General features: G+C 40.4%; 1 protein-coding gene across 1 annotated transcript in view; it reads right to left on the bottom strand.

Moving 5' to 3' along the window:
• LOC126214857 (aminopeptidase N-like) overlaps positions 1 to 27,909 on the bottom strand; it is a 235,715-nt gene that overhangs the window by 132,059 nt on the left and 75,747 nt on the right. Inside the window, exons 4-5 of the mRNA XM_049941492.1 lie at positions 12,540 to 12,695; positions 9,444 to 9,700 (exon numbers count right to left, since the gene is read on the bottom strand). Of these exons, the coding sequence (XP_049797449.1) occupies positions 9,444 to 9,700; positions 12,540 to 12,695 (413 nt within the window). The remainder of the gene's footprint in view (positions 1 to 9,443; positions 9,701 to 12,539; positions 12,696 to 27,909) is intronic.

Genomic DNA, 27,909 nt, shown 5'->3' on the forward strand with positions numbered 1-27,909 from the left:
ATAATCACTTTATGGAATGTGAAAGATTTGAAGCCTACTACTCATGCGTGGGGAGGCCCAGATGGACTTGGACACCTCACCTTGTAACGGAACATATTAAAGGCTTTACTTTACTGAAGTATGCGATACCCTCCAAATTCAACCAGTTTAACGAGTATTTATGATTATAGAAAAGTTATTGTGTATGTTAACAATGACTGCACAACATGTCTCCATAAACAGTCAACCCATTAAATTATACTAAATAACTGACCCACACAAAAGTTAATATCACTTGATCACTGATACAGCAAATGTCATCATGTAAAAACACTAAGTTTATCTTAAATAATTAATATGAAGTACGACATATAGTGGCCAACTTAGGTATTTTGGATCTCCTTAAATAAAAATCACCCAGTGAAACCTATTTGTTCACTAGGAGCGTTTTTACTCAGTATTCACGTAATCAATCCTATTTTAGACAAAAACCAATGTAATTTTTAATAATTCATGTTACTTACTTATTTATGCAAATTAGAGAAGTCAATTGACAAACTTCTAAAACACGGCCTTTTTGTAACAAAGAATTATTCTGTCAAGTCAACAAATCTGTCTGTCATTTTAATAACATGTTAAATTATGTCACTCGATGCAAATTAATAACTTTTCTGCACAAATTATGATAACAGATGTACATGTGACTTATAAACTATATCTCTTTTTAGTAGTTCTTTGACAATGTTATAAATACAAGCAGCAAGAAGGGTCAGGAGGCAGTCGGAATGTCACTTTGGTGAAGTGTGTTTCTGTGTTATTGTTTGGGATGGAAAAACAATGCAAAGAACATGTAAAGGAAGTACTACTTTGTGTTGTGTTATGGTCTTTGGTGGACAGTGGAATTAATATGGCCACCAAAGTAATAAATATTTGATGTTTACATATGTGTTGGTTTCGTTTGTTCTTTATCATCAAAAGCACATAAAAAACACGGGACCTCATATTTTTAACCCTAGACAACCAGATTTAGAGCCAGCATCAGCATCGAGACACAGCAGCGATCCAGCAAGCAGCAGCGATTACTACAATGCATTTTAATGGCGCCAACCTAACATCAAGTGCTAACAAGCTCCGTAAATGGGAGTGAAATAGTGCGATTACAGCAATTAGCAATATCAACGACTAGGCGGACCATTACAACCTGGAGGAGGAACTACTTCGTTCCCTTGGCAACAAACCTAGAGTCAGTGTAAGACAGTTAGCTGCAACAAGTAATGCACGCAACAAACTCAACATAGAAATAAAGTGTTTCCGGACCCATATCCATATAACATATTATACTCCTCTACTGAAAGCTTGGCCACACCTTTTTGTTACACACTGTACAGCTTTTGGCTGAGTAAATTTACTTCAGTGCCTACTGTATATTTGTATCTTTTGGTTTTTCTTTTACTTTTTCTTACCTAAAAATTAATTAATTTTACCATTTTGCTATTTATGTACTACAAGCCGCACAAATGAAGCCACTGTAGGGCGTGAACAAGCTTTCAGTGTGTACAATTATGACATGATCTATCAGAATACAGTTGATAATCAGCATATAACTGTCAATGTTAATGAATCATAGTTCATAATTTGATATGCCAGTATCTGTTTGTCAACCATGAAGATGAATAGTCATTACATCAATTGTTGCTACTTATGAATGTTGGTTCGGCTGTTCACAGTCTATGTAACTTGCTGATGTGTGTTGATAAATTAGTATAATACATTACACGAAATGATCACCCGAGGTATTTATGAAGAATAAACATGTTAAATGAAACTAGATAACAGGCAATTATTTTATAATGTTTGAAGTTCACAAAAGTTAACAAGAAGGAATAAAGTGCTGAGGAAATTTGACTAGACAGAAGAATATGGAACATGTTCTGACACTTCTGGAAGCTTAAACTGTGTGCCAGACTAGGACTCGAGCCCAAAACCTTGTAATTTGTGGGCAATTCACATACCTACTGAGCTATCCGAGCATGGCCCACAACTTCCCTTCTGCAAGAAACTCTCTCCTATTTACCAAACTTTGCAGAGTTCTCTGCCACATATCTTACTGGACTAGCAGCTTCCCTCATCTTTACCCACCTTTAAGTTTCATAAAATGAAGTAACATATTTATCCAATCTTAAGACGTGCCTTTTTCCCAAATTCCTCATTCCAAAAATTTCTAAACTACAGCTGCTGAGGTCAAAATGTTTACATTGTTTAACAGATTAATATAGGTACATTAAACGTATTCAGAACTGCAAATATGGACAACCATCAGCTGTAGAATGGACTCGAACCCAGATTTCCCACTTGTTGTGAGCAGTTGCCTTACCATTTGGCTATCTGTGCATGACTCACGGCCAGACCCAAACTTCCATATGTTGTCAACCAGGTGTCTACAACCTGTACTCTTACATCCATTATGTATATTCCTGTGCAGGTGAGACACTATATTTTAAAGTCACATGCAATGTCTGTTTTATTCCAAATTATAATGCAAAGTTCATCTGGACAACTTTGCATCATGATTCAGAACACAGGCAGTGCACTATCTTATCATATCGGATTAATATAGGAGTCATCCTACATGTACAGATAAAGCCTTGGCTACTGGGGTTTTGCACAAACTTAGTTTGAACAGTCCCAAAGGGTAGGGCATAGCAAACAATACTTGTATTCAAATAGGCTTGAGATTTCATGATATGCCAAAGTGCTCGATACGGTATCAACCTTGCTCGAACAATCACGTAACGTGCGACTCGCAGTGCTAATGCAAGAGATAAGTGACAAACTATGGATCAGCCACTATGGCAATCTACTGCTATGCTTAAGAATTTGTGAAAGACAGGAGGAAATAACTTCAAATTCTGTCAATTTACAGACTTTTGTTGTATTTGAACAGGTTTGCAATAAAAGTTCTGATGCATGTATGGATACCGCATTCATACATTTATACTGCCTTTTTATAAAAGAAAATATTCAAAGCCATAAATATTATCCTTCAAAAACCATTACTTGATTCTGAACCTAAGTCAATACTTTATATGTTTATGAGAAACTAATGATTTACCACGTGGGTTGCAAATGAGAAATTCAGTCACTGTTCACATATTAGAATACGGGAGAAAATCATTACCAGCTTTAGAACAAGATGATTATATTCAGATGAAACAAGAAGGAAAATTAATCCAGGGTGAAATGTTTAACAAAATAAATCATATTAAACTGACTGACTATAATTGTTGCTGCAAGAATAAATTACAGCAGAAAGACTCATTGTGGAGGCAGTATGTATATACGACACTACATTGGCAGGATGAATGAAAGTTCAAGAGTAGGACTGAATAGTGATTTTTTTATTTATGAATTAGATGGTGGTGTTACATATGACCTGTACCCTAGAAGATGTTGCCATCCGTGTTTCGCTGTTGCTGAAGCGCAGCACTATGGAAAGTTGGATAGGGAACAGTGATCCAGCTTGGCTGGAACTACGAATGTTGAATGCAGGGAGGCAGCGTTGAGCAAGCAGAAATTTCGTCATGCAGCCATCCATGGGAATGTTTACTGCGTACTTTGGCTTTTTATGAACATCAACAATGTTTAAACTGCAGTACTTCCCATTTGTACTTGGAATTGAATTGACTTTAAAACTGGACAAATACTCAATAATATCACATATTTCTGCAGAAGATGCTAAAAGTCTAGATGGGGGCCAGTGGCATGCTTATGAGCTTTGTGCCACAATGTTTTCAACGCTCACTGTGAGGTGTGACAGCAACAACAGGAAGCATGTCAGCTGCTGACAATGAGGGAACAGCGGGCAGACACTAATTCTGCAAGCAAGAGGAAACTGTGACATACTCATGACAGAAAAATACACTATGTATTCAGAAGAGGAAAAGAAATAAAAAAAGAACCAGATGTGTTCTTGGGTGGTAAACTAATGATAACCTCAGAAATAGAAACATATTTGATAGAAACAGCCAAATATTTGTGACACTGGCGATGACAATGATAATGATTTAAAGTACGAGGTTGGTTTGAAAAGTTCTCAGAATCACCACGAGAGGTCAGTGCTAGGGCAACAAGTTGTTCACATGATATTCATTGGACTGTTGCCTGAAAACACGTGTCACGTCAGTGTTCTTGGAAGAGAGCTGTGGCAGTGACGTGGCTCTGTTGTTGCTCCACATAGTGATTTGCGAAGATGGAAAAAAAATCAAGACTCGATCAGTCATTAAGTATTTCATAAAGAAAGGTATGAAAGCAAAGGACATTCATGGCGATTTCCAGAATACACTGGGGGCTCTGCCTCATCATATTCAACTGTTACCAAGTGGACAAATGAATTTAAATTTGGTCAGGAGAGCTTAGATGATGATCCGTAAATTGGTCCATCAAGATATTCAGAAGTCACTGCAAAAGAGCACAAAAGGTCGTGGAGGATAGCCAATTGAAAGTGCGTGAAATTGCTCACACTTGCAAGATGTCATCTGAAAGGGTATATCACATTTTAACTAAAGAATTAGAAATAAAAAAAATTATCTGCAAGATGGGTGCCACAACTCTTGACGCTGGATCAAAAACGCATGAGAATGGACATATTGGACATTGGCCCACTTCTGGGGAACTGAAAAAGTTTTTTTGCACTGGTTTGTGACCACACATGAAACTTGGGTGCACTACTATAACCCAGAGTCAAAACGACTGTCAAAGCAGTGGAAAAATGCTGATTCTCTGCCATCAAAGAAAGCAAAGACAATTCCTTTGAGGGAAAGGTCATGGCATCAGTGTTCTGGGATGCGAAGGGGATTCTGTTTGTAGATTATCTCCCCATTGGGCAAACAACTACTACTGGACAAACTGCAACAAAAGATACATGATAAAAGGCCAGGTTTAGCAAGGAAGAAAGACATCTTCCATCAAGACAACGCACGTCCGCACACATGTGGCCATTGCCATTGCAAAATTGCAAGAACTAAGGTATGAATTGTTGCCACACCCACCTTATTCACCTGCTATGGCTACGTCAGACTTCCATCTCTTCCCAAAACTGAAATTTTTTCTTGGTGGACGAAGATTCACTTCAAACAAAGAATTGATAGCCGGAGTTGACAACTATCGTATTTACTCGAATCTAAGCCGCACTTTTTTTCCAGTTTTTGTAACCAAAAACACTGCCTGCAGCTTAGAATTGAGTGCAAAGTAAGCAGAAGTTCTGAAAAATGTTGGTAGATGCTGCCACAACTAACTTCTGCCGTCGAATATATGTAGCGCTGCACAGGCATGCTTTGCAGGCACAAAGATAAATACTGGCGCCAAAACCTATGCGTCAGTAAATAAATTAAAAGAAAAGGTAGAAGAATGTAAACATTATGCCATGTATTCTTTCATGTTTGCTGCTATCTCATTTAAATCCTGTGTGCCTAATAAACTATGAAATTAGAGTGAGACAACAGCAAACACGAAAGAATATACATATCATGTCATGTTTATATTCGTATCATTCTTATGCTGAATAGTGATACAGTGTCAGAAATGAGCATGGCAACTGACTAGATTTTTAAATCTAAGATGACTCTAATTTTTGTGCAGAATGTAATGTACTAAAGAGGCGTCTGCTAAGATTTTCAAATGGAGAAAAATTTTCGCTACACTCTCGTTCAGTACATCTTCTATCATATGCAGTCTATTATTTGGTTCTTGTTAATCATTATCAAAGAAAGCAGCAGTGTAAATAACAACATGGTAGCGCGCACAAAAGCAAGCCATGCCGCGAGCGGTGACAGGTCGTAAACACTCATTATCAGAATGCGACAAACAATGCGTGACACAGTACAATAATACATTTTCAGCTTAGAGTGACGTAAGCACCTATAATAAAGAGAACGGCACTTATCAGATCAAAGCAAAATAAGGAATCAATTCAAACCAGACGAAGCACGTGAAAAAGGAAGGGTACCCGTATAAATACGGCCGGAGCACCTGATACGTAGCAATGGCTACTTGGTAAAGCTTAACTGTTAAGCTTACAACTCGAACCAAACTACTGTAGCTGTATCTTCATCCATTCAACCTAAATTCTGTCTCATGTTACACTGGACCAACTTCGTTCCGATTTGGAGGTGTGGTCTAAAACTTTCCTCTCCCCTTGAATTATGAGTCTCAAATTTCAGGTGTGGCTTAGTTTCGAGAAAATTTTTTTTCCCCTTCATTTCGTGTCTAATTTTTCAGGTGCGGCTTAGATTCGAGTAAATATGGTATTTTGCAGGCCTGGAGGAAACTCATTTTCGAGATGGGATCAAGGCACTGGAACATCGTCAAACCAAGTGCATTAATTTATGAGGAGACTACATTGAAAGATAAAAAACTTTTCAGTGACATGTAATTTTGTTCTATTCTGTTCCAAGAATTTTTCAAACCACCCTTGTAATAAGACACAAAGGAATTATAGCCATTGGCTGTGAGTGGGCATCTATTTAAATCAATGGGGAAGGTTGAAAATTTGTGCCAGACCATGGTTCGAACCTGTGTCTCCTGCTTACTGGATTCGAACCTGTGTCTCCTGCTTACTAGGAAGATGTGCTGACCAATGTGTCATCCAGACGAAGCGGTCACCACAACTCCACAGATTATGCGACCACACTTAACTGTCAGACCTAAATTCTCAACCCACCTGCACACTATGAATGTAGTGTCCCTTGCCCATTATCTTCATTCCTCATGGCACTTTGCCAGTTCCCATAAGAGTTTGAGCCTGGTGTGCATCTGCACTCATTCTTTCGGAGATGTCCAAAAGAATGGACACCACATATATATTAAAAGTAGTGATAGCACAGAAAACAGGCTAAAAGAACAAAAAAGGCAGTGAAGATAAAAATTAATGAAAACAATTTCTTTTTGTTCATTTTATTTTTCAATGTACCGTATTTACTCAAATCTAAGCCGCACTTTTTTCCGGTTTTTGTAATCCAAAAAACCGCCTGCGGCTTAGAATCGAGTGCAAAGCAAGCGGAAGTTCTGAAAAATGTTGGTAGGTGCTGCCACAACTAACTTCTGCCGTCGAATATATGTAACGCTACACAGTCATGCTTTGTAGGCATAAAGATAAATACTGGGGCCAAAATCTCTGTGTCAGTAAATAAATTTAAAAAAAGGTGGAAGACGAGCTTTTTTTTCTCCGCCCCGAGTTTCAACCACTACATTTTCATACATTATTCAATGAAGTAAATACAAATTCCGTATTGTTCATCTTCGAATGTAGCAGAATTTCAATGTACTACGAAAATCCGACTGGCAAGACTGTTTGGGATGTTTGTCAATATGGCCAACTCTACGTTCTGAATTTTTTCTACCTGTGAGAAGAGATGGTTGCTAATAGAAACCTGATGAAATGTGAATCACATACAGTATTCTCTTCGCCATAAGAATAATACGAACATAAACATTTTGCCATGTATTCTTTCGTGTTTGCTGCTATCTCATTTAAATCCTGTCTGCCTAATAAACTACGAAACTAGAGTGAGACAACAGCAAACGCGGAAGAATACACGTATCGTGTCATGTTTATATTCGTATTATTCTTATGCCTAACAGTGATAGTCAGAAATGAAGCACGGCAACTGACTAGATTTTTAAATCTAAGATGACTCTAATTTCTGTGCAGAATTTGATGTACTAAAGAAGCGGCCGCAAAGATTTTCAAACGGAGAAAAATTTTCGCCTAACTCTCGTTCAGAACATGTTCTATCATACACAGTGTATTATTTGGTTCTTGTTGATCATTATCAAAGAAAGCAGCAGTGTAAGTAACAATAAATAGTAGTCTCTTGCCATTGCTTCGTTCTTTTTTTTTTTTTAAGCGGTGGTAGCGCGCACAAAAGCAAGCCATGCCGCGAGCGGCGACAGGCCGTAAACACACACTATAAGAATGCGACAAACAATGCATGACACAGTACAGTAATGCATTTTCAGCTTAGAGTGACGTTAACACCTATAACAAAGAAAACGGCACTTATCAGATCAAAGCAAAATAAGCAATCGATTCAAACCAGACGAAGCACGTGAAAAAGGAAGGGTACCCGTATAAATACGGATGGAGCGCCTGACGCATAGCAAGGGTTACCTGGTAAAGCTTAACGGCTAAGCTTGCGACTCGAACCAAACTACTGTAGGTGCATCGTCATTCATTCGACCTAAATTGTGTCTCATATTACAATGGGCCAACTTTGTTTCGATTTGGAGGTGCGGCCTAAAACTTTTCACTCTCCTTGAATTTCGATCTCAAATTTCAGGTGCGGCTTAGATTCGGGAAATTTTTTTTCCTTTATTTCGAGTCTCATTTTTTAGGTGCGGCTTAGATTTGAGTGCGGCTTAGATTCGAGTAAATACGGTACTACCATAATGTAGACAATAAATAAATGGCGTAGCCTAAATTCAGAATAAGTATAATGTTAACTTCTTAGACAGACCTCAATAAAAGTTTGTAATATTGATTAGTCAGAATATGTTCAAAAATAAATTTTTCTCAAGGAGCCTCTTAAACCAAAGGTAGTCTTATTATACTTGAGTAAAGATGGTAAATCATGTTCCATCACTCTCGCAATCCTGCCAGCCTAAACATCCACTAACTGCTTCCCACGGCCTTACCTTATCTTTCCCTTTCCCTATTCTGTCCACATCAGTCCTCCTCTGTCCAGATCGTGCACTGGCTTCTATCACCCCACATTCTCCTCCCCCATCCCCTCCATGCAGTCTCTCTACCCCCTCTCCCCCCCTGCCCCTCTCCAACCCCTCCTTTTCAACCATTCTCTCTCTCTCCTCTATTTCTCCATCTTCATCTTCACCTTTCTCCATTTTCACCACTCTCCTTCCTACATTCCTTACTGTTGTACCCTTTTCATCTTGTTGTGCAGTCACAGAGTCATCTGTTCCAAGACCTGCCTCTTTCCTGCTACTCCATTCTTGCGTTTTTCCCTGCCCCCAGCCCATCTCCATTAGCTCAGGCAACTGCTTCCATTAATCAGTTATCAATAATCAGTCTTTCCATGGCCAGGGAGTGTATGATTGGGTACTGTATGGTTGTGATTATGAATGTGTGAGCTTTTTCAAGAAAAAGAGTTATTGTTTGAAAGCTAGTGTGAATGCTGTATTCTGTGTTCCATGCATTGATCTGCTATAAGGTGAGCCACTGCCTTTCCCTTATTTTGTGTATTGCTCCGTAAAGAATTTCCATTACTGTTATACATTGTGTTACTGTTATGTTTTAAATTCTGACTAAGTTATGAAACACTCTATAATTTGTGTCACATCTCAATAGTCTAATGACATAACTAAGTAAGTAACAACAACTGCAGAGTAAACTACTAAAGCGAATGAGGGGTGACATTGAAGAACACCTGCGATAGCCCTAGTGTACATACCTGTGTCTGTACTGAAGCCAGTTGACAGAGATTTGCCTCTCGGGGTGGCAGATGAAGAGGAAGTGGCAGCAGGTGGAACAGTAGGAGCAGCTGTGTTCGTGACAGTTGGCGGAGGTCCTCGCTCTGGAGTAGTCATCACCGGAACAGAATCATTTACTGTTTCAAACACCATCTCCGAGACAATGAATGCCACCAAGTATGTGGACATTGGTGGAGTTATGCCAAAATGATCCACCACCCAACCCGGTTCACCATGTCTGAGGAGACAGCATAAAAACAAAGTTGTTAGTCGTAAAGAGTATGTTTCTATATTGCTGACAATTTTTAAGGCTAATGGATTTCAAACAAACTATCAATCCTGAAAAGTCCATGGTGAAACTGTCTTAAGAATTGGCATAGTGCCATTTTGAAGTCACGTGACATATTCCGTCATAAGTATTATTATTATTATTATTATTATTTTTTTTTTTTTTTTTTTTGTGTGAAGCCAAGAATGCTAATTATTATATTACATTTGTATTGTATAATAATGACAATTATATGATAATAGCAATAGCAGTTTCTCTGACCATGTGCAGTGTGTTCCTTGTGTGTTACACAATGTGTGATTGATGCAGCATACTGTAAGCAACAGAATGGTCTAGTATTTATGTCTGAAACAAACCAAGATGGTGTTTGGGCACGGCCAAGTAGATGGAAATGGTCAAGATGCAGCATGGATATACTAAATCAAATACCCTCATCAACATCAACCACATCACACAACATTTCAAACCCTTTTTGCGCATTTGTGTGATCATGAGTCTTTTCAGACAGACGAACGTGCAGGGAGAAAGTGCGCTTACACCAGATTTGGAGGGCTGGGTTCTGCCTCTTGACTGTTTCCATCCGCTTGGCTGTACACAAGCACTATCTCGGCTTGTTCCTGACATGCATAGGGGATCATTCTGCTGCTTATTGTACACTGCGTCAGTCACACAGCCTGCAACACACAATGAACACATGACACATGGTCATTTGCCAGCACCATCTACCATGGCAATGATGCATTTCCGAACATACGTTCATAGGATCTTGGTTCCTCCATTTCTACTCTGGAATCCATCCCTGAAGTTTGTCAGTTTTATTAATGTTCACCGTGTGTGTGTGTGTGTGTGTGTGTGTGTGTTGCATTACCTGTACATGTTGGTTGTGGGGCCAACAATTAATTTTCTGGTTCATCAAAGTTCAAACTTGTTATTGTGTTTCTATAGTGTCGTTAAGTTGCAAAATTCATTGTGGTGCTGCAGTATTTTAAAATTTGGAGTTTTATGACTTCATACAACAGTTTTATGTCACTTCTTGTCAGGTAAGGGAAGACAAAATGAAACCTTATTTAGTAACATTCAAAGTATCTGAACCCCTTGCTAAGAAGCGCTGTTCGCAGTATTTATGTAGCATCTCATGTTACTTGGAGAAAGACTGAAACACTTGGGTGGGTGAGGAGAGTCAATGAAGTGGTGCATGGACTCTTACATTCCATCACAAAGAGGCCAATTGGAACATGTGCTGAAAAAGTTTGTGGCATTAATGTTATAGTGTCATTTGTTGTTTAATATATGTTATATCGAAGACTCATTTCCAGATTTACATTGATATAAACTTTTAGTATCTTCTCCTATAACAACCAATGTCCTAAAATCATAGTTTACATTCAAACTGTGAATTTAGTGTACGAATGGAATATTAACTCCTTCCTAGAATGGTGGTGACTTCAACGCATGGACAGAAGAGTAACTTCTCTGGCTTAGTTTTGGTTTGAATTTAGTTCTATGTATTGGCTTGTTGCATAAGTCCACAGCATTTTTCCATACGTTCAATAAACATAATAGATACATATAACAGAGACTTTAGTCTCAATAATATATCCTCCTCCACCAGTTACAACTGTCTGCCAATGCTTGGATAACTTTTTGACACCACAACTGTAGAAATCGTGTGGTTTTGAAGTGAAGAATTCATCAAGCCATTTCAGGCCACATTTTCATCCATAAAGGACGTTCCTTGAAGGTTCTTCGATAACAGTCGTAAAGATGAAAATCTGAGGGCGCAAGTTCAGGTGAATACAGCTGGTGCAAAATGAATGACTTTCCAATGCAGCTACTGTATGGTGTTTTTGGTCAGTCCAGCAGAATGTGTAGTAGCATCCCTTCATGCAGTTCTTCCTGGTTGTTGTTCTCTGACTGAATCTGCAAGACATCTGACTGTCACTGTCACTAGTGTAAACTAGGTGCATAGCATTATCTTTTCCGGATGTGAGCAGGTCTTTGTACGGGGAGTTGCTGCTTTGTTTGGGCTCAACCATTCCTTTCTTTTCCTTATGTTAGCATAAAGACACCATTTCTCATCACAAGTAATGACACAGGATAGGAATGGACGATCTTGTTCATGAGTCAATTAATGAGTAGCAAGCAGAGATACACATATGGCCAGCCACCAATTTTTGTGATTTTGGCTTGAGAGCATGTGGTAGCCAAACACCCGATTATTGAACCTTCCTCATTGCATCCAAGTGTAGCTCAATGGTGGAATGCTCGAAGTTCATTATGGCTGCAAATTCTGGAGTACACTGAAGTGGATCATTGCAAGTTAATGCCTTTAAATGGTCTTCATCAACCCCAAAGGACTTCCTGAACAGAGATAGTCACTAATGTTAAAACGATTCTCCTCAAAATGAGAAAACTGTTTTGGTCTGTCCAGTGACATTATCCCCACATATGGCACAAATGTTTCTGGCTGCACCTCTATTGAACTGAAACAGAAGAATATGTTGGTTATATTCCATTGGGACTCCATTTTCTAGCTATCACAGCTCCACTTTCTATCTCCAAATGACAAAATGACAATATATAAACTCAAACAGTTATAGTGAATTAGAGACAAAAAATGACAATCAACAAATAAACCCATAGCAACCTGATTACGAAGATACAAAACACCAGACTAACTTAGTATTTACAATCTGCAACGAAGCTTAAAATGTGACGTGAAACTTGAAATTAATTACTTCAATGGTAAAGAAAGCACTAGACACACATGCAAACTGGCAATACTCACAGCTGTTCGGAACGCACGATGGGCATATTGGAGACTGCCGTGTAGTTGGTGGAGTGAGCGATGCTTATCTGGAACCTGGCCTTCAGCCCGGGCTCATCGAAGCAGGGGAATGCTGCACGCGCATCCGTCGCCTCAAACTGTGTAAGCGCCATCCATCTGCAATGTACGAATAATATTAAATTATGTTTTTTGACCGCAGTTTTGAGGAGCACATCACTCACCTGGATTAAAACATCGTAACTAAAAAAAAGTTCCGCATCTTCGTTCATGTCATCATCGAAACAAAAATGTGGAATGGTTTTATGTGGAAGTGTGTTACAAATGTAAGTGGCTATTCGGCCAATAATGTTGCATAAATGAAACCTTTTCTAACAACTAAAAAAACAGTGCCAGACTATCAGTAGTTCAGCGAAGTTAGGACAGTGCTCATGTGGCTCTTGCCTGTTGATTGTCGCACTTCAAAAAGTTCCACTCAATCATTAAATCTGTTTGAAGAAAAATGTCACATTTTGAACTGTGCCAGTAAGTATGCTCATTATTGGTATACTTATAAGCTACATAAAGCATTATTTAGAAACGTGACAATTTTGCTTACAGAATGAGGTGAGATACTATTACCTTCCCTGTCCTGTTTCAAGTTGTTCTAAAAAGTTATTAATAATTTCTTTCAAGACTGTAACGATTGATGGAATATTTCAAATTTTGCCACACTTTAACATAAAAATTGCATAAACAATAATTAACCTGTTTTAGTTACAATGATGTCGTCTAATTCAAGAAGCCCACTTATTGTTAAGTTGGCTATCAAACAAAATGCTACAGTTTGGCAGTTTTTTTTATTTTTTTAAACTCTGATAGGCTATAAATAAAAGACAAGTTCATAGAAAATGGTTACTTTACAACATACTCACTGAAAAGATTGAGACATTTATCGTACCTGTGGACAAGCTTTGCAATACCCTCTTCAAAAATGTTGGCGCCAATAATGTCAAATGAGCATTGGCGTTGTTTTGAAGATCTTCATTGGTTGGAAAGTGCTGCCCCCTTAGCCATGTCTTCAGTTCAGGGAAAAGGTGAAAGTCATTGGGTGCCAGGTCAGGACTGTAGGCGAATGACCAATTGTCCCATTGAGAGTCTTCAAGGAACCGTTGGGTTCTGCCAGCAGTGTGTGGACGAGCGTTGTCATGGATCAACACAATTCCTGAAGTCAGCATTCCTGTTCATTTGTTTTGAATGGCTCTCCGCAAATGTCGTAATGCTTCATAATAAGCAGCTGCATTGATAGTGGTTCCGGGCTGCATAAACTCTACAAGCAACACACCTTTTTGGTCCCAGAACACAGTAGCCAAACCTTTCTGTCGTTGAATGTTTGAATTTCTGTGGTTTTTTTGGTGAATTTGGATGCAACTATTGTTGTGATTGTCGTTTTGTTAACGGTGTGTCGTACTGGATCCAAGTTTCATCTCCAGTAACAATAGATTGCAAAAAGTTATCTCCTTCATCGTGATAACGGTCTAGGAAATTCAAAGCTGACGCCATTCACTGACTTTTGTGGGCGTCCGTCAACATTTTTGGAATCCAACGAGCACAAGTTTTTTGTAGCCTGAATGTCTAGTGACAACAAAGTGTACGACAGATCTTGAAACTTCCGGAATTTCCATAGACAAAGCAGTTATGGTGAATCTACGATTTTCTCTAACCATTCTGTCAACTCGTTCAACAAGGTCGGCTGTAATGACAGACTTGCGCCCTTGGCCCCCTTCATCGTGCAAGTCATTTCGGGCAAACTTTAAGCTTTCAGCACCATTCATTCACGCACAACACCATCAGTCATGCAGTTATCACCGCACACTCGGCTCATTCTCCAATGAATTTCTGCTGCACTATTCCTTCTTCTTGCAGAAACCGAATTATACTACGTAATTCAACTTGGCGGGAGCAACAATGACGACAGTCATGTTTTACGCGGTTGTAGCCTACAGCGCATGTTCTCTTCCTGCCGTTCGCGTAGCTTCTATACTAACAAGGGGAGGCCGCCAATTGTGAAATTCAGATTCGATTCATACTGCGCATAATAAAAGCTCCTGGCCAGAGGTGTAATGTGCCAAAGCACCAAGATGCACTTCTCAGCCGTTGTCGAGAAAATCGACGGTTAAAAGAAACCGTTGCGGTGAAGTATTCTCTTCGTCGTGGCGCAGCGGTAAGCGCTCGGGTTCGTAATCCGAAAGTCGCCGGATCGAATTTCGCGACATGCAATTTTTTTATAATTAGTTTTTTGTAATTATATATATATATATATATATATATATATATATATATATATATATATATACTATTAATGAAATGTTTATGCATTTTTCCGTTTGTTTAACAGGGTGTACCAAAGCTCTCCCGTCCGCACTGACTTTCGACGATGTTATAAGTTGCGCTAGGGACCGCATCTACCTTCTTTCGAAGATAGCAAGCAACTACGCTACTTATGCGGCGGCTAGTTTCGGCCCATTCAACATCTGTCCTTCAAGTGTAACGAGCGAGTAACGGAGTTTATACTTGATACCTGCCACAGAAAATTTATGTTCGTGGGGTCTCTATTCTAATTCGAACGTTTGACTTACGCTATACGTATTCGTTTCGGAATATCGTTTCTACGCCTTCCGTTAACTATACGTGGTTAACATTATGAAGAGAATTAATAACATTTGTGAAATACAACTTTGTTTACGGAAAACATAATGATGTTCGAAGTCGCCAGTTTTTCCACGACAAACGACTTTCAACAACTTATTATATGCATAATTGTTGCAACTGATTGCCGGGAATTATATATATATTTGAATTACAAAAACAAATACTAAAAAAAAAAAGTTGCATGGCGCGAGATTCGATCCGGCGACCTTCGGATTACGAACACGAGCGCTTACCGCTGCACCACGACGCTGTAGAAAGTTATTAATCGTAGAGAGTATTTCACCGCAACGGTTTCTTTTAACTGTCGATTTTCTCGACAACGGCTGAGAAGTGCATCTTGGTGCTTTGCCACATTACACCTCTGGCCAGGAGCTTTTATTATGCGCAGTATGAATCGAATCTGAATTTCACAATTGGCGGCCTCCCCTTGTAAGCGATCGGAGGTTAAAAAAGGGGCCCTCGTATTATGTTATTCATGCAATTCCCATAAAAGGTACTTAGTTATTTTGTTTGTTACAGCTATTAAAATACTCCATGATGATACCAAGGGTCTCCAAGACACTAGCGTGTCGAGTGATTCTAGTGAGGGGAGTGATAACAATCTTAGCAAACACACATTTGCTGAAAACTATTGCAGTGATCCAGATGAAAATAGTAACTCCAGTTTTTTTTAAGTGTGTTAGAGATCTGACCAAAGAGAATGGAAGAAACTGTAAAAGAAATGTTATTTCCGCGTAAAACTGAGAATAAAACTTGAAAGAGAAAGAGGGATGTTGAAAAAAGAGAAAAAACAAAAAACGAAAATAATCCTAATGAAATGTGGTAAGAGCTACAACCCTATAAACAAAATAAAAAATGATGCCTCTATATGGGGAAAAGTGTCTGCTAAGATGTTAAAAAATTGGTAGTAACAGAGACCTCCAAACAAGTATAAAGAAAAGTTCACTATATTAACTAAATTTCATACGCAGCAACATACTATGCAATATACACCAAATGCGACAGTCAGTGGTCAGTGCTGTGCTTTCTATTGAGATGACAAATTGAATTCATCTCCATTTTGGTGTCCGCTTGTGGAATATCATCGCCGCTACTTGGCGGTTATACAGTATTTACGAGGCCGGAATGATAAGTTATCTCGATTTACTGCGAAGTATTCTATGTATCAAAATTGTAAGCTTCCGAAATTCTCAAAAATATCCCTTTAATACACGTTGAAAAGAGGGAAACGATAGTCCGAACGATACCAGTACAAAAATCGGGAGAAAGTACAAACATCACACGCAACTGACGAGATAATATGAATTTTGCGTGGCAACGTAAGGTTTTGAAAATACGCAATTCAACGCGACAGCGAGAAATTTCGATGTAATCAGTGAAGGATAATGGTGAAGCGACATAGAACTATTAGCACTTAGAATTTCACGTTGAATTTCTTTGATACACAAGGTCCCGATCGTAAACACACACAAAAATGGAAGTAGGATTGTATAAATACCGATGTCATTTTATGTAACCCGCAATGTTCTCTCTGGCCTGCAGAAACCAAGCGCGAAATTTTCATATTCTCTCGCTCGCTAAGCGCAAACTATTAGTCTTAAAGAAACAAATAATCGGGACCTTTTCACACGAAATTTAATGTACCGGGTACAGTATAAATTTGAAACCTTAATAAACCACTGAATAATGTAGATAGAGAGGTAAAAATTGACACACATGCTTGGAATGACATAGGGTTTTATTAGAACCACCCCATATTTCTAGACGCGTGAAAGATCTCTTGCGCGCGTCGTTTGGTGATGATCGTGTGCTCAGCCGCCACTCTCGTCATGCTTGGCCTCCCAGGTCCCCAGACCTGAGTCTGTGCGATTATTGGCTTTGGGGTTACCTGAAGTCGCAAGTGTATCGTGATCGACCGACATCTCTAGGGATGCTGAAAGACAACATCCGACGCAATGCCTCACCATAACTTCGGACATGCTTTACAATGCTGTTCACAACATTATTCCTCGACTACAGCTATTGTTGAGGAATGATGGTGAACATATTGAACATTTCCTGTGAAGAACATCATCTTTGCTTTGTCTTACTTTGTTATGCTAATTATTGCTATTCTGATCAGATGAAGCGCCATCTGTCGGACATTTTTTGAGTTTTTGTATTTTTTTTTCTAATAAAACCCCATGTCATTCAAAGCATGTGTGTCAATTTGTACCTCTCTATCTACATTATTCCGTGATTTATTCAGTTTTCAAATTTATACTGACTTTTTGATCACCCGGCAGTTAAATTTTGTACTGGGATGTGTTTTCGCTGGAGGCCACGGTTTTTCAATTTATTCAAGAATAATGTACAAGAAGTGACATTCAAACACACTTCCACCCCCACAGTTATCCCTCACCAGTCAGGACATTGTTCATGGTACTCTCTTCTACCACTAGATAAAAATTTCCGACTACACAAACTATTTCCGTTATTCGGTCTTTTTTGTTCTCTATTGACTGGGGTACTACGCCACCAGCATTGTTGGCCATTTCGTTAACGCTATTGATTTAAACGTGCCCATGAGGGTAATGAAAGACTCGGTTGTTGTAGGCGTTACGCTGAAACTAATTACATTGACAGTTCGATCCAAACTTAAACCTTACAAGCACAGTAGTTTTGTAGTCAGAAGGCCTGACTAATGTGACAGTGTAACTGTCTATTTTAAGCTGTTAAAATTCACGAAACCTGAAGGTAAAATTTATAGAAACCGTAACTTTACAATTTGTGCTTGACTAAGAAGGTGACGAAATAAGGCCAGTCAATGAAGACCAAAAAGGCAGCATGTGGGAAATAATTCGTGCAGTCCCAAAATTTTGTACAGTAGTAGGAGGGAGCGCAATGAACAACATACCAGAAATACTGACTGACTGAGGATGAGTATTGGGTCAGGGTGTGTTTGAAGTTCGCTAGTCGAAAACTATGGCCTCTTGCGCAAACACATGAAATTTAACTACATTAAATTTTCTAAAAAAATTCGTGTCAACTTTTTTGTGGGACTAACAGTTTGCGCTTAGTGGGCGCGAGAAGATGAAAATCTCGAGCGTACTTCTGGAAGGCATAGAACTTCGCTGGTTTAGAGACAACTTACACGCTAGCCCGTAACAGATTAACACTGGAGTGTCAGTTCATCTCAACAGTGAAAATCGTGCAGCACAACAGAGCCACTATTCCGCGTGCGGCGACCAACAACGCCATGAGAACACAATGATTTTAGTTACGGGTACGTTTTACGGAAAGACATCACTTAGTCGCAGTAGATGGCAGTGACCTTGAAACCAGTCTAGCCTATAGATTTCCTTAAACATTTTACTTCCGGAAAAAAGGAATTATTTTTTAAAAGCTATATATTTTCAAACTGTTTACAAAACAACGTTATCCTCTTCCAAATACTCTCCATTACAACTAATACGAGGGTCACTCCAAAAGAAATGCACACTATTTTTTTTAATCCATCTTTTATTCTACATGTTTGAAAGTCTTACAGTGTGTAGATACATTCTTTAGGAACAATATTTTCATTTCTCCACATAATTTCCATCCCTTTCAACTTCCTTACGCCATCTTGGAACCAGCGCCTGTATACCGGCACAGTAAAATTCTGGACCAACCTGTTAGAGCCACTGTTTGGCAGCGTACACAAGGGAGTCATCATCTTCGAACCTTCTTCCACGAAGAGAGTCTTTCAGTTTCCCAAAGAGATGATAGTCACATGGAGCCAGGTCAGGACTGTAAGGTGGGTGTTTCAGTGCTGTCCATCCGAGTTTTGTGATCGCTTCCATGGTTTTTTTGACTGACATGAGGCCGTGCTTCCCCCATGAACCATGGACCTTGCCGTTGGTGGGGAGGCTTGCGTGCCTCAGCGATACAGATGGCCGTACCGTAGGTGCAACCACAACGGAGGGGTATCTGTTGAGAGGCCAGACAAACTTGTGGTTCCTGAAGAGGGGCAGCAGCCTTTTCAGTAGTTGCAGGGGCAACAGTCTGGATGATTGACTCATCTGGCCTTGTAACATTAACCAATACGGTCTTGCTGTGCTGGTACTGCGAACGGCTGAAAGCATGAGGAAACTACAGCCGTAATTTTTCCCGAGGACATGCAGCTTTACTGTATGATTAAATGATGATGGCGTCCTCTTGGGTAAAATATTCCGGAGGTAAAATAGTCCCCCATTCGGATCTCCGGGCGGGGACTACTCAAGAGGATGTCGTTATCAGGAGAAAGAAAACTGGCATTCTACGGATCGGAGCGTGGAATGTCAGATCCCTTAATCGGGCAGGTAGGTTAGAAAATTTAAAAAGGGAAATGGATAGGTTAAAGTTAGATATAGTGGGAATTAGTGAAGTTCGGTGGCAGGAGGAACAAGACTTTTGGTCAGGTGATTACAGGGTTATAAATACAAAATCAAATAGGGGTAATGCAGGAGTAGATTTAATAAGGAATAAAAAATGGCAGTGCGGGTTAGCTACTACAAACAGCATAGTGAACGCATTATTGTGGCCAAGATAGATACGAAGCCCATGCCTACTACAGTAGTACAAGTTTATATGCCAACTAGCTCTGCAGATGATGAAGAAATTGATGAAATGTATGACGAGATAAAAGAAATTATTCACGTAGTGAAGGGAGACGAAAATTTAATAGTCATGGGTGACTGGAATTCGTCAGTAGGAAAAGGGAGAGAAGGAAACATAGTAGGTGAATATGGATTGGGGGGAAGAAATGAAAGAGGAAGCCGCCTTGTAGAATTTTGCACAGAGCATAACTTAATCATAGCTAACACTTGGTTCAAGAATCGTAAAAGAAGGTTGTATACCTGGAAGAATCCTGCAGATACTAAAAGGTATGAAATAGATTATATAATGGTAAGACAGAGATTTAGGAACCATGTTTTAAATTGTAAGACATTTCCAGGGGCAGATGTGGATTCTGACCACAATCTATTGGTTATGAACTCCAGATTGAAACTGAAGAAACTGCAAAAAGGTGGGAATTTAAGGAGATGGGACCTGGATAAACTGAAAGAACCAGAGGTTTTAGAGAGTTTCAGGGAGAGCATAAGGGAACAATTGACAGGAATGGGGCAAAGAAATACAGTATAAGAAGAATGGGTAGCTCTGAGGGATGTAGTAGTGAAGGCAGCAGAGGATCAAGTAGGTAAAAAGACGAGGGCTAGTAGAAATCCTTGGGTAACAGAAGAAATATTGAATTTAATTGATGAAAGGAGAAAATATAAAAATGCAGTAAATGAAGCAGGCAAAAAGGAATACAAACGTCTCAAAAATGAGATCGACAGGAAGTGCAAAATGGCTAAGCAGGGATGGCTAGAGGACAAATGTAAGGATGTAGAGGCTTGTCTCACTAGGGGTAAGATAGATACTGCCTACAGGAAAATTAAAGAGACCTTTGGAGAGAAGAGAACCACTTGTATGAATATCAAGAGCTCAGATGGCAACCCAGTTCTAAGCAAAGAAGGGAAGGCAGAAAGGTGGAAGGAGTATATAGAGGGTTTATACAAGGGCGATGTACTTGAGGACAATATTATGGAAATGGAAGAGGATGTAGATGAAGATGAAATGGGAGATAAGATACTGCGTGAAGAGTTTGACAGAGCACTGAAAGACCTGAGTCGAAACAAGGCCCCGGGAGTAGACAACATTCCATTAGAACTACTGATGGCCTTGGGAGAGCCAGTCCTGACAAAACTCTACCATCTGGTGAGCAAGATGAATGAGACAGGTGAAATACCCACAGACTTCAAGAAGAATATAATAATTCCAATCCCAAAGAAAGCAGGTGTTGACAGATGTGAAAATTACCGAACTATCAGTTTAATAAGTCACAGCTGCAAAATACTAACGCGAATTCTTTACAGACGAATGAAAAACTGGTAGAAGCGGACCTCGGGGAAGATCAGTTTGGATTCCGTAGAAATGTTGGAACACGTGAGGCAATACTAACCTTACGACTTATCTTAGAAGAAAGATTAAGAAAAGGCAAACCTATGTTTCTAGCATTTGTAGACTTAGAGAAAGCTTTTGACAACGTTAACTGGAATACTCTCTTCCAAATTCTGAAGGTGGCAGGGAGCGAAAGGCTATTTACAATTTGTACAGAAACCAGATGGCAGTTATAAGAGTCGAGGGGCATGAAAGGGAAGCAGTGGTTGGGAAAGGAGTGAGACAGGGTTGTAGCCTCTCCCCGATGTTATTCAATCTGTATATTGAGCAAGCAGTAAAGGAAACAAAAGAAAAATTCGGAGTAGGTATTAAAATCCATGGAGAAGAAATAAAAACTTTGAGGTTCGCCGATGACATTGTAATTCTGTCAGAGACAGCAAAGGACTTGGAAGAGCAGTTGAACGGAATGGACAGTGTCTTGAAAGGAGGATATAAGATGAACATCAACAAAAGCAAAACGAGGATAATGGAATGTAGTCAAATTAAATCGGGTGATGCTGAGGGGATTAGATTAGGAAATGAGACACTGAAAGTAGTAAAGGGGTTTTGCTATTTAGGGAGTAAAATAACTGATGATGGTCGAAGTAGAGAGGATATAAAATGTAGACTGGCAATGGCAAGGAAATCGTTTCTGAAGAAGAGAAATTTGTTAACATCGAGTATAGATTTAAGTATAAGGAAGTCGTTTCTGAAAGTATTTGTATGGAGTGTAGCCATGTATGGAAGTGAAACGTGGACAATAACCAGTTTGGACAAGAAGAGAATAGAAGCTTTCGAAATGTGGTGCTACAGAAGAATGCTGAAGATAAGGTGGGTAGATCACGTAACTAATGAGGAGGTATTGAATAGGATTGGGGAGAAGAGAAGTTTGTGGCGCAACTTGACTAGAAGAAGGGTTCGGTTGGTAGGACATGTTTTGAGGCATCAAGGGATCACAAATTTAGCATTGGAGGGCAGCGTGGAGGGTAAAAATCGTAGAGGGAGACCAAGAGATGAATACACGAAGCAGATTCAGAAGGATGTAGGTTGCAGTAGGTACTGGGAGACGAAGAAGCTTGCACAGGATAGATTAGCATGCGGAGCTGCATCAAACCAGTCTCAGGACTGAAGACCACAACAACAACAACATGTGGCCGTGCATTGTCGTGCAACAGCAAAACATCCTGCTTTTGCCGATGTGGTCGAACAAGACTCAGTCAAGCTTGAAGTTTCTTCAGTGTTGTCACATGTGCATCAGAATTTATGGTGGTTCCACTTGGCACGGTGTCCACAAGCACGAGTCCTTTGGAATCGAAAAACACCATAGACATAACGTTTCCAGCAGAAGGTGTGGTTTTGAATTTTTTTTTCTTGGGTGAATTTGCATGATGCCACTCCATTGATTGCCTCTTCGTCTGTGGTGAAAAATGATGGAGTCATTGTTCATCACCTGTCACAATTCTTCCAAGAAATTCATCTCCACCATTCTCGTACTGTTCCAAAAGTTCGCTGCATACCGTTTTTCTTGTTTCTTTGTGAGCCACTGTCAACATCCTGGGAACCCACCTGGCACAAACCTTTTTTAAAGCCAACACTTTCAGTATTCTGCAAACAATTCCTTGCCCTATCCCACCGTAGCGTGACAATTCGTTCACTGTGATGCGTCTGTCAGCAGTCACCAATTCGTTAACTCTCTGCACATTGTCTGGAGTGTGTGCAGTACGAGGCCTGCCGCTGCGAGGACAATCCTCAATATTGCCGTGCCTGCTTTCATCACGTAACCTGCTTGCCCACCGACTAACTGTACTGCGATCGACAGCAGCATCTCCATACACCTTTTTCAACTTCTTGTGGATGTTTCCCACTGTCTCGTTTTCACAGCACAGGAATTCTATGACGGCACGTTGCTTCTGACGAACGTCAAGTGTAGCCAGCCATCTTGAAGACATGCTGTGACGGCGCCACTCACGGGAACAGGTTGAACTAAGTTTGAAAACAAGCGGGAAGGATGTAGCTACACACTGTAAAACTTTCACACATGCAGAATGAAAACTATTTTTACAAAAATAGTGTGCATTTCTTTTGGAGTGACTCTCGTACATTTGTCCCACCGGTGCTTCCACTATTTATTTTCTAGATCTTTTCGCTGTTGTCAAATCGGTGTCCTTTCATGCCCCTTTTCATGCGTGGAAATACGTCGCCCGGAGCCAGGTCGGGCGAGTAAGGCGTGTAGGGCATCGGAACCATGACATTTCTAGCCGAAAACTGTCTTAACAGCTGTGAGTGCAGATACATTGTCGTGGCGGAAGAACCAGTCTCCTGGCTGCCACAAATCTGGTCTTTTTTTATGAACACTATTGCGCAACCTTCTTAAAATTTTCAAGTAAAAGATTTGACTGACGGTCTGATCTAGGGGACCAAACTCTGAATGAATTACGCCCTTGGCATCAAAAAAGCAAATCGGGATTGTTTTGATGTTTCATTTGACTTGACGGGGCCACGATGACGTATTCCACTGGCTTGACTGTTGCTTTGTTTCTGGGTCGTAACCACAGCACCATTACTCATCACCAGTATCTTTTTAAAAAAATCTGGATCAGTTTCGAACTGTTGTTTCAAAGCACATGTTTCAACTCGGCGTTCCTTTTGATTGTCAGTGAGAACCTGAGGAACGAACTTGGCAGCAACCCTTTCATTCTCAACTCTTCCGTTAACATTCGCTGATCCGAGCTCCAAGATAACCCACTAATTTCTGACAGTTAATCAGTTGTCTTGTCGGCGATGTGTGTGGGCACAAGCTCTCTAATTTTTTAAATATTCTCGTCGATTCGAGCATCTGATAGACGTTCACAATGAGGTTTGTCATCAACAGAGATGTCGCCATTTTTAAATCGAGTAAACCACTCGTGCACTTTGAGATATTTTACATAGCGACGTCTTGGTAAGCTGTTTTCAACATTAAAACAGTTTCAGCAGTATTTTTGCCTAGTAGAAAACAAAATTCCACAGCTGCACGTTGTTCACTTAAAGATGCCACCATAAAAAAAAACTAAACAAAACAGCCCTTACCACGACAGCTGTACATAGGGAGTTGAAAAGAACATGGCTTAACTGTCGAACAGCTCTGTATTCAGTGCTAAATGACATTTGAGATGGTTTAAAGAGCGAGTCACTAGACAAGGGATCACAGGAAACGTGTGATTTGAACAGATGAATCGCTGCTGCACATTTGACAATCCGATGGAAGGGTTCGAGTTTGGCGAATGCGTCGAGAATGTTGCATGGCACCGTTTGTAATGCCAACAGCGTATAATATTACTGATACTATAATATATTGCAGAAATTTTAATCAAATCTGCTAGTGGCAAAGTTTCTGAAATGGTAAATCGGAGCATGGAAAATTTTTACTTGATCAACGGCTTGCCGCAGTGGTAACACCGGTTCCAGTCATCAAAATGGTTCAAATGGCTCTGAGCACTATGGGACTCAACTGCTGTGGTTATCAGTCCCCTAGAACTTAGAACTACTTAAACCTAACTAACCTAAGGACATCACACACATCCATGCCCGAGGCAGGATTCGAACCTGCGACCGTAGCAGTCGCACGGTTCCGGACTGCGCGCCTAGAACCGCGGCCGGCTCCAGTCATCACCGAAGTTGGGTGGGCGACCATCCGGTCTGCCGAGCGCTGTTGGCAAGCGGGGTGCACTCAGTCCTTGTGAGGCAAACTGAGGAGCTACTTGACTGGAAAGTAGCGGCTCTGGTCCCGTAAACTGACATACGGTTGGGAGAGCGGTGTGCTGACCACATGCCCCTGTATATCCGCATGTGGGCTGAGGATGACACGACGGACCGTTGGGCCTCCATGGCCTGTTAGGGCGCAGTTTAGCTTTTTAATAATTAATTTGCATTCTGCCATCCAGCAAGCAATTCCCGCGAAATCGACGAGAACGCTGAGCGACGGCATTGTTTAGAGAGCAGTGATCGATTCCAAAATCACGCAGTTCGCGTAATTACATTGTCCAGATACTGACAGAAAAGATAGTTAAAAGAGATCTCAGGAAAGCTGAAATAACAGTTTGATAAATGCCAACGACTGAACACTAGTAGCATTCGGCTGTGGCCACCCCTTCGATGCAGCCTGAAAAAGTTCTAAAATGCAACATAATTAATTGAGATGTGGCATCAATGGAGGAGGAAAGTGGGTTCTTGATTCAAACACGGCTGTTACCATTAAATTGACGTATTTAACCAAAAGTAACAAATACGAGTGCGACACTTACATGTATGAGACAGCAATCAATCAATAACAAACGAGAGAGAGAGAGAGAGAGAGAGAGAGAGAGGAGCACACCTCCTGCTTTTACAGAGTCAAAACTGATTACGGCAATTGCCTTCAGCTCGCTTTACAGAGCGTCTTTTATAAATTTTCGAAGTATAAACATTTGCCTGGAACATTGTTTATATGAGCAATATATGACCTTTTCTTCTTAATTTACAGATTTACTTACATAGAGAAAATTTATTTTTACTGTTTTTAGCATTAATTAAACGTTTGGGGCATGTTTTATTAATTATTCAAAAAGCAACACCTCAAGTGACGTACGGAGAAGATGATGTTACGGCATGAGACTGTTTTTCGTTATCATGTTGTGGTCCTTTTATTGTCCTTAAAAAATCGCTATATGCGGAAGGATACGACCACATCTTCCTGCGTCCAGTAGAAGAAAAGTTCGGGGACGATGACCGACTCAGCATGGCCATGCACACTGCCGTAGAGCAGCGTCTGTGAGATAATGGTTTGTTGACAATAACAATCTTGAAATTGACTGACCTGTCCAGATGTCCAATGTGAATCCAATAGGACACCTGTCGGATGAGTTAGAATGTCGAATTCATTAGCTCTGCAGTTTAGACTCATCATCATCATAATCATCATCATCTTGGACAGTTTCCAGCCTCTGGCCGGATCTGTATGGAACATAGGCCTCTCCATCGTCTTCACTTTGGTCCTGTCTTTACGCATTTCTCTCCGTCTTCCTCCAGGTCTCTTTCCATCCAGTTTCATTCTCTTAACGTGTCCAAACCATCTCAGCCTTGATTTCTCTGTCTCCTCCTGTAATGGTTACACCTTCATTAACTCTCTGATTCTCTCATTTCTTAACTTCTCTATCTTTGTCACTCCAATACTGTTTCTCAAGAATTTCGTCTCAGTAGCTTGTAATTTTCCTTTTCCCTCTTCCTTTCATAACCTAGGTTTCTGATGCATATGTCAGGATTAGGACATAGTATGGTCGGTATATAACCTTTTTACTGATTTGGGGTACAGCCTTGCTCTATAACAGGCTTCTGACACTCTTCCGAAATGCTCCTGCTTTTCTCTCCCGCTCGTTTATTTCTCTGTAGTTTTTGCTATTTTCCTGTATCAGGCTTCCTAGGTACTTGAAACTCTCCACTCTCCTCAATCGTTCCCCACCAACTGTTATTCCAGTTGCTCCTGTCTCCTTCTTTCTTGTTGCGATAATCATATCACTCTTACTTATACTAAATTTCATCCCATATTCTTGTTGTACTGTTCGTTCCCATACGTCCAACTGCTCTTGTACTTCCTCCTCCTTATTCCCCCAAATCATCAGATCATCTGCACACACCATAGCTTTCATCTTCCTTTCTTCCTTCGACTCAAGGAAGTGGAGCCCCTCCACGCCCACATCGGCAAGAAGGCCAACACAAAAGGTCTACTGCCATCTCTGCATAAGGGCTAGTTTTCACTAAAGTGAGGTGTCGCAGGATGTCGGTACTGCGATGTTTGCGTATGTCTGGTTAAGGTTAACCATTTAATACGTGGTCATCTGGAGATTGGGTCGAAAGTTGAACGAAAGTAGCGGTTTGAAGGGCAGAGGGAAGAAAGTGGCAAGGCAAGAGCCAAGGGAAAAAAGTCTCGGGAAGAAAAATAGAAGAATGGACTGCCATTCCTCCACAGACATTCGGACACTTCACTGAAAGTATTCCTAGCAGAGTTCAAGCAGTCGTGAAAGCGAAGTGTGTACACATCCGAAATTAACGTCCACTGACAGGAGTTCGGATACTTTTGATCAGCTCGTCTGTCTTGAACAGAGCGGCTTACACTCTTCAGTCTTGGGGACTGCCCTTTAACGACGCCAGCACGGCAATATGTGGCAACGGGTAATTTGCGGAGTTACACAAGGGGGAATCACACTCGCTAACACGAAGTTGTCAAGTCATCCCAGAGCGCGCACACAGTATAATTGAACCGCAGAGTGGCGTTCTGTGTGCGGTGCTTCTTAGAACCTGCTGAAGCCATTCACAAGACGCTGTACAAACACCCACTCACAAATCTGCGTTCGACACACGCATACGCACGCACTCGCACGACCAGCTTCACGATTTCCTTACCAGTTTCTCCGAGATCACGAATGTCATCTCCGACTTCCTTACTGTCAAGCGCAAATGAGGCAATCACTGAAATGATTGATTAACGTCCCTTGTTCCGCATCTACACCTACTATACAACTACACTAGGCGAAGCACTGTGAAGTGCGTGGTAGGAGGCATTTCACACTGTACCACGAATTCTGAACGAATTTCTTCTAGTTTTACCTACATTACTGATCAGTATTTCCTGTACTTACTGACCGAATTTAAAAATTCTCATTGAGAGGTATAATTTTATTGAACA

The sequence above is a fragment of the Schistocerca nitens genome, chromosome 12 (genome assembly GCF_023898315.1).
Source record: "Schistocerca nitens isolate TAMUIC-IGC-003100 chromosome 12, iqSchNite1.1, whole genome shotgun sequence".
Taxonomy (NCBI): Eukaryota; Metazoa; Arthropoda; class Insecta; order Orthoptera; family Acrididae; genus Schistocerca; species Schistocerca nitens.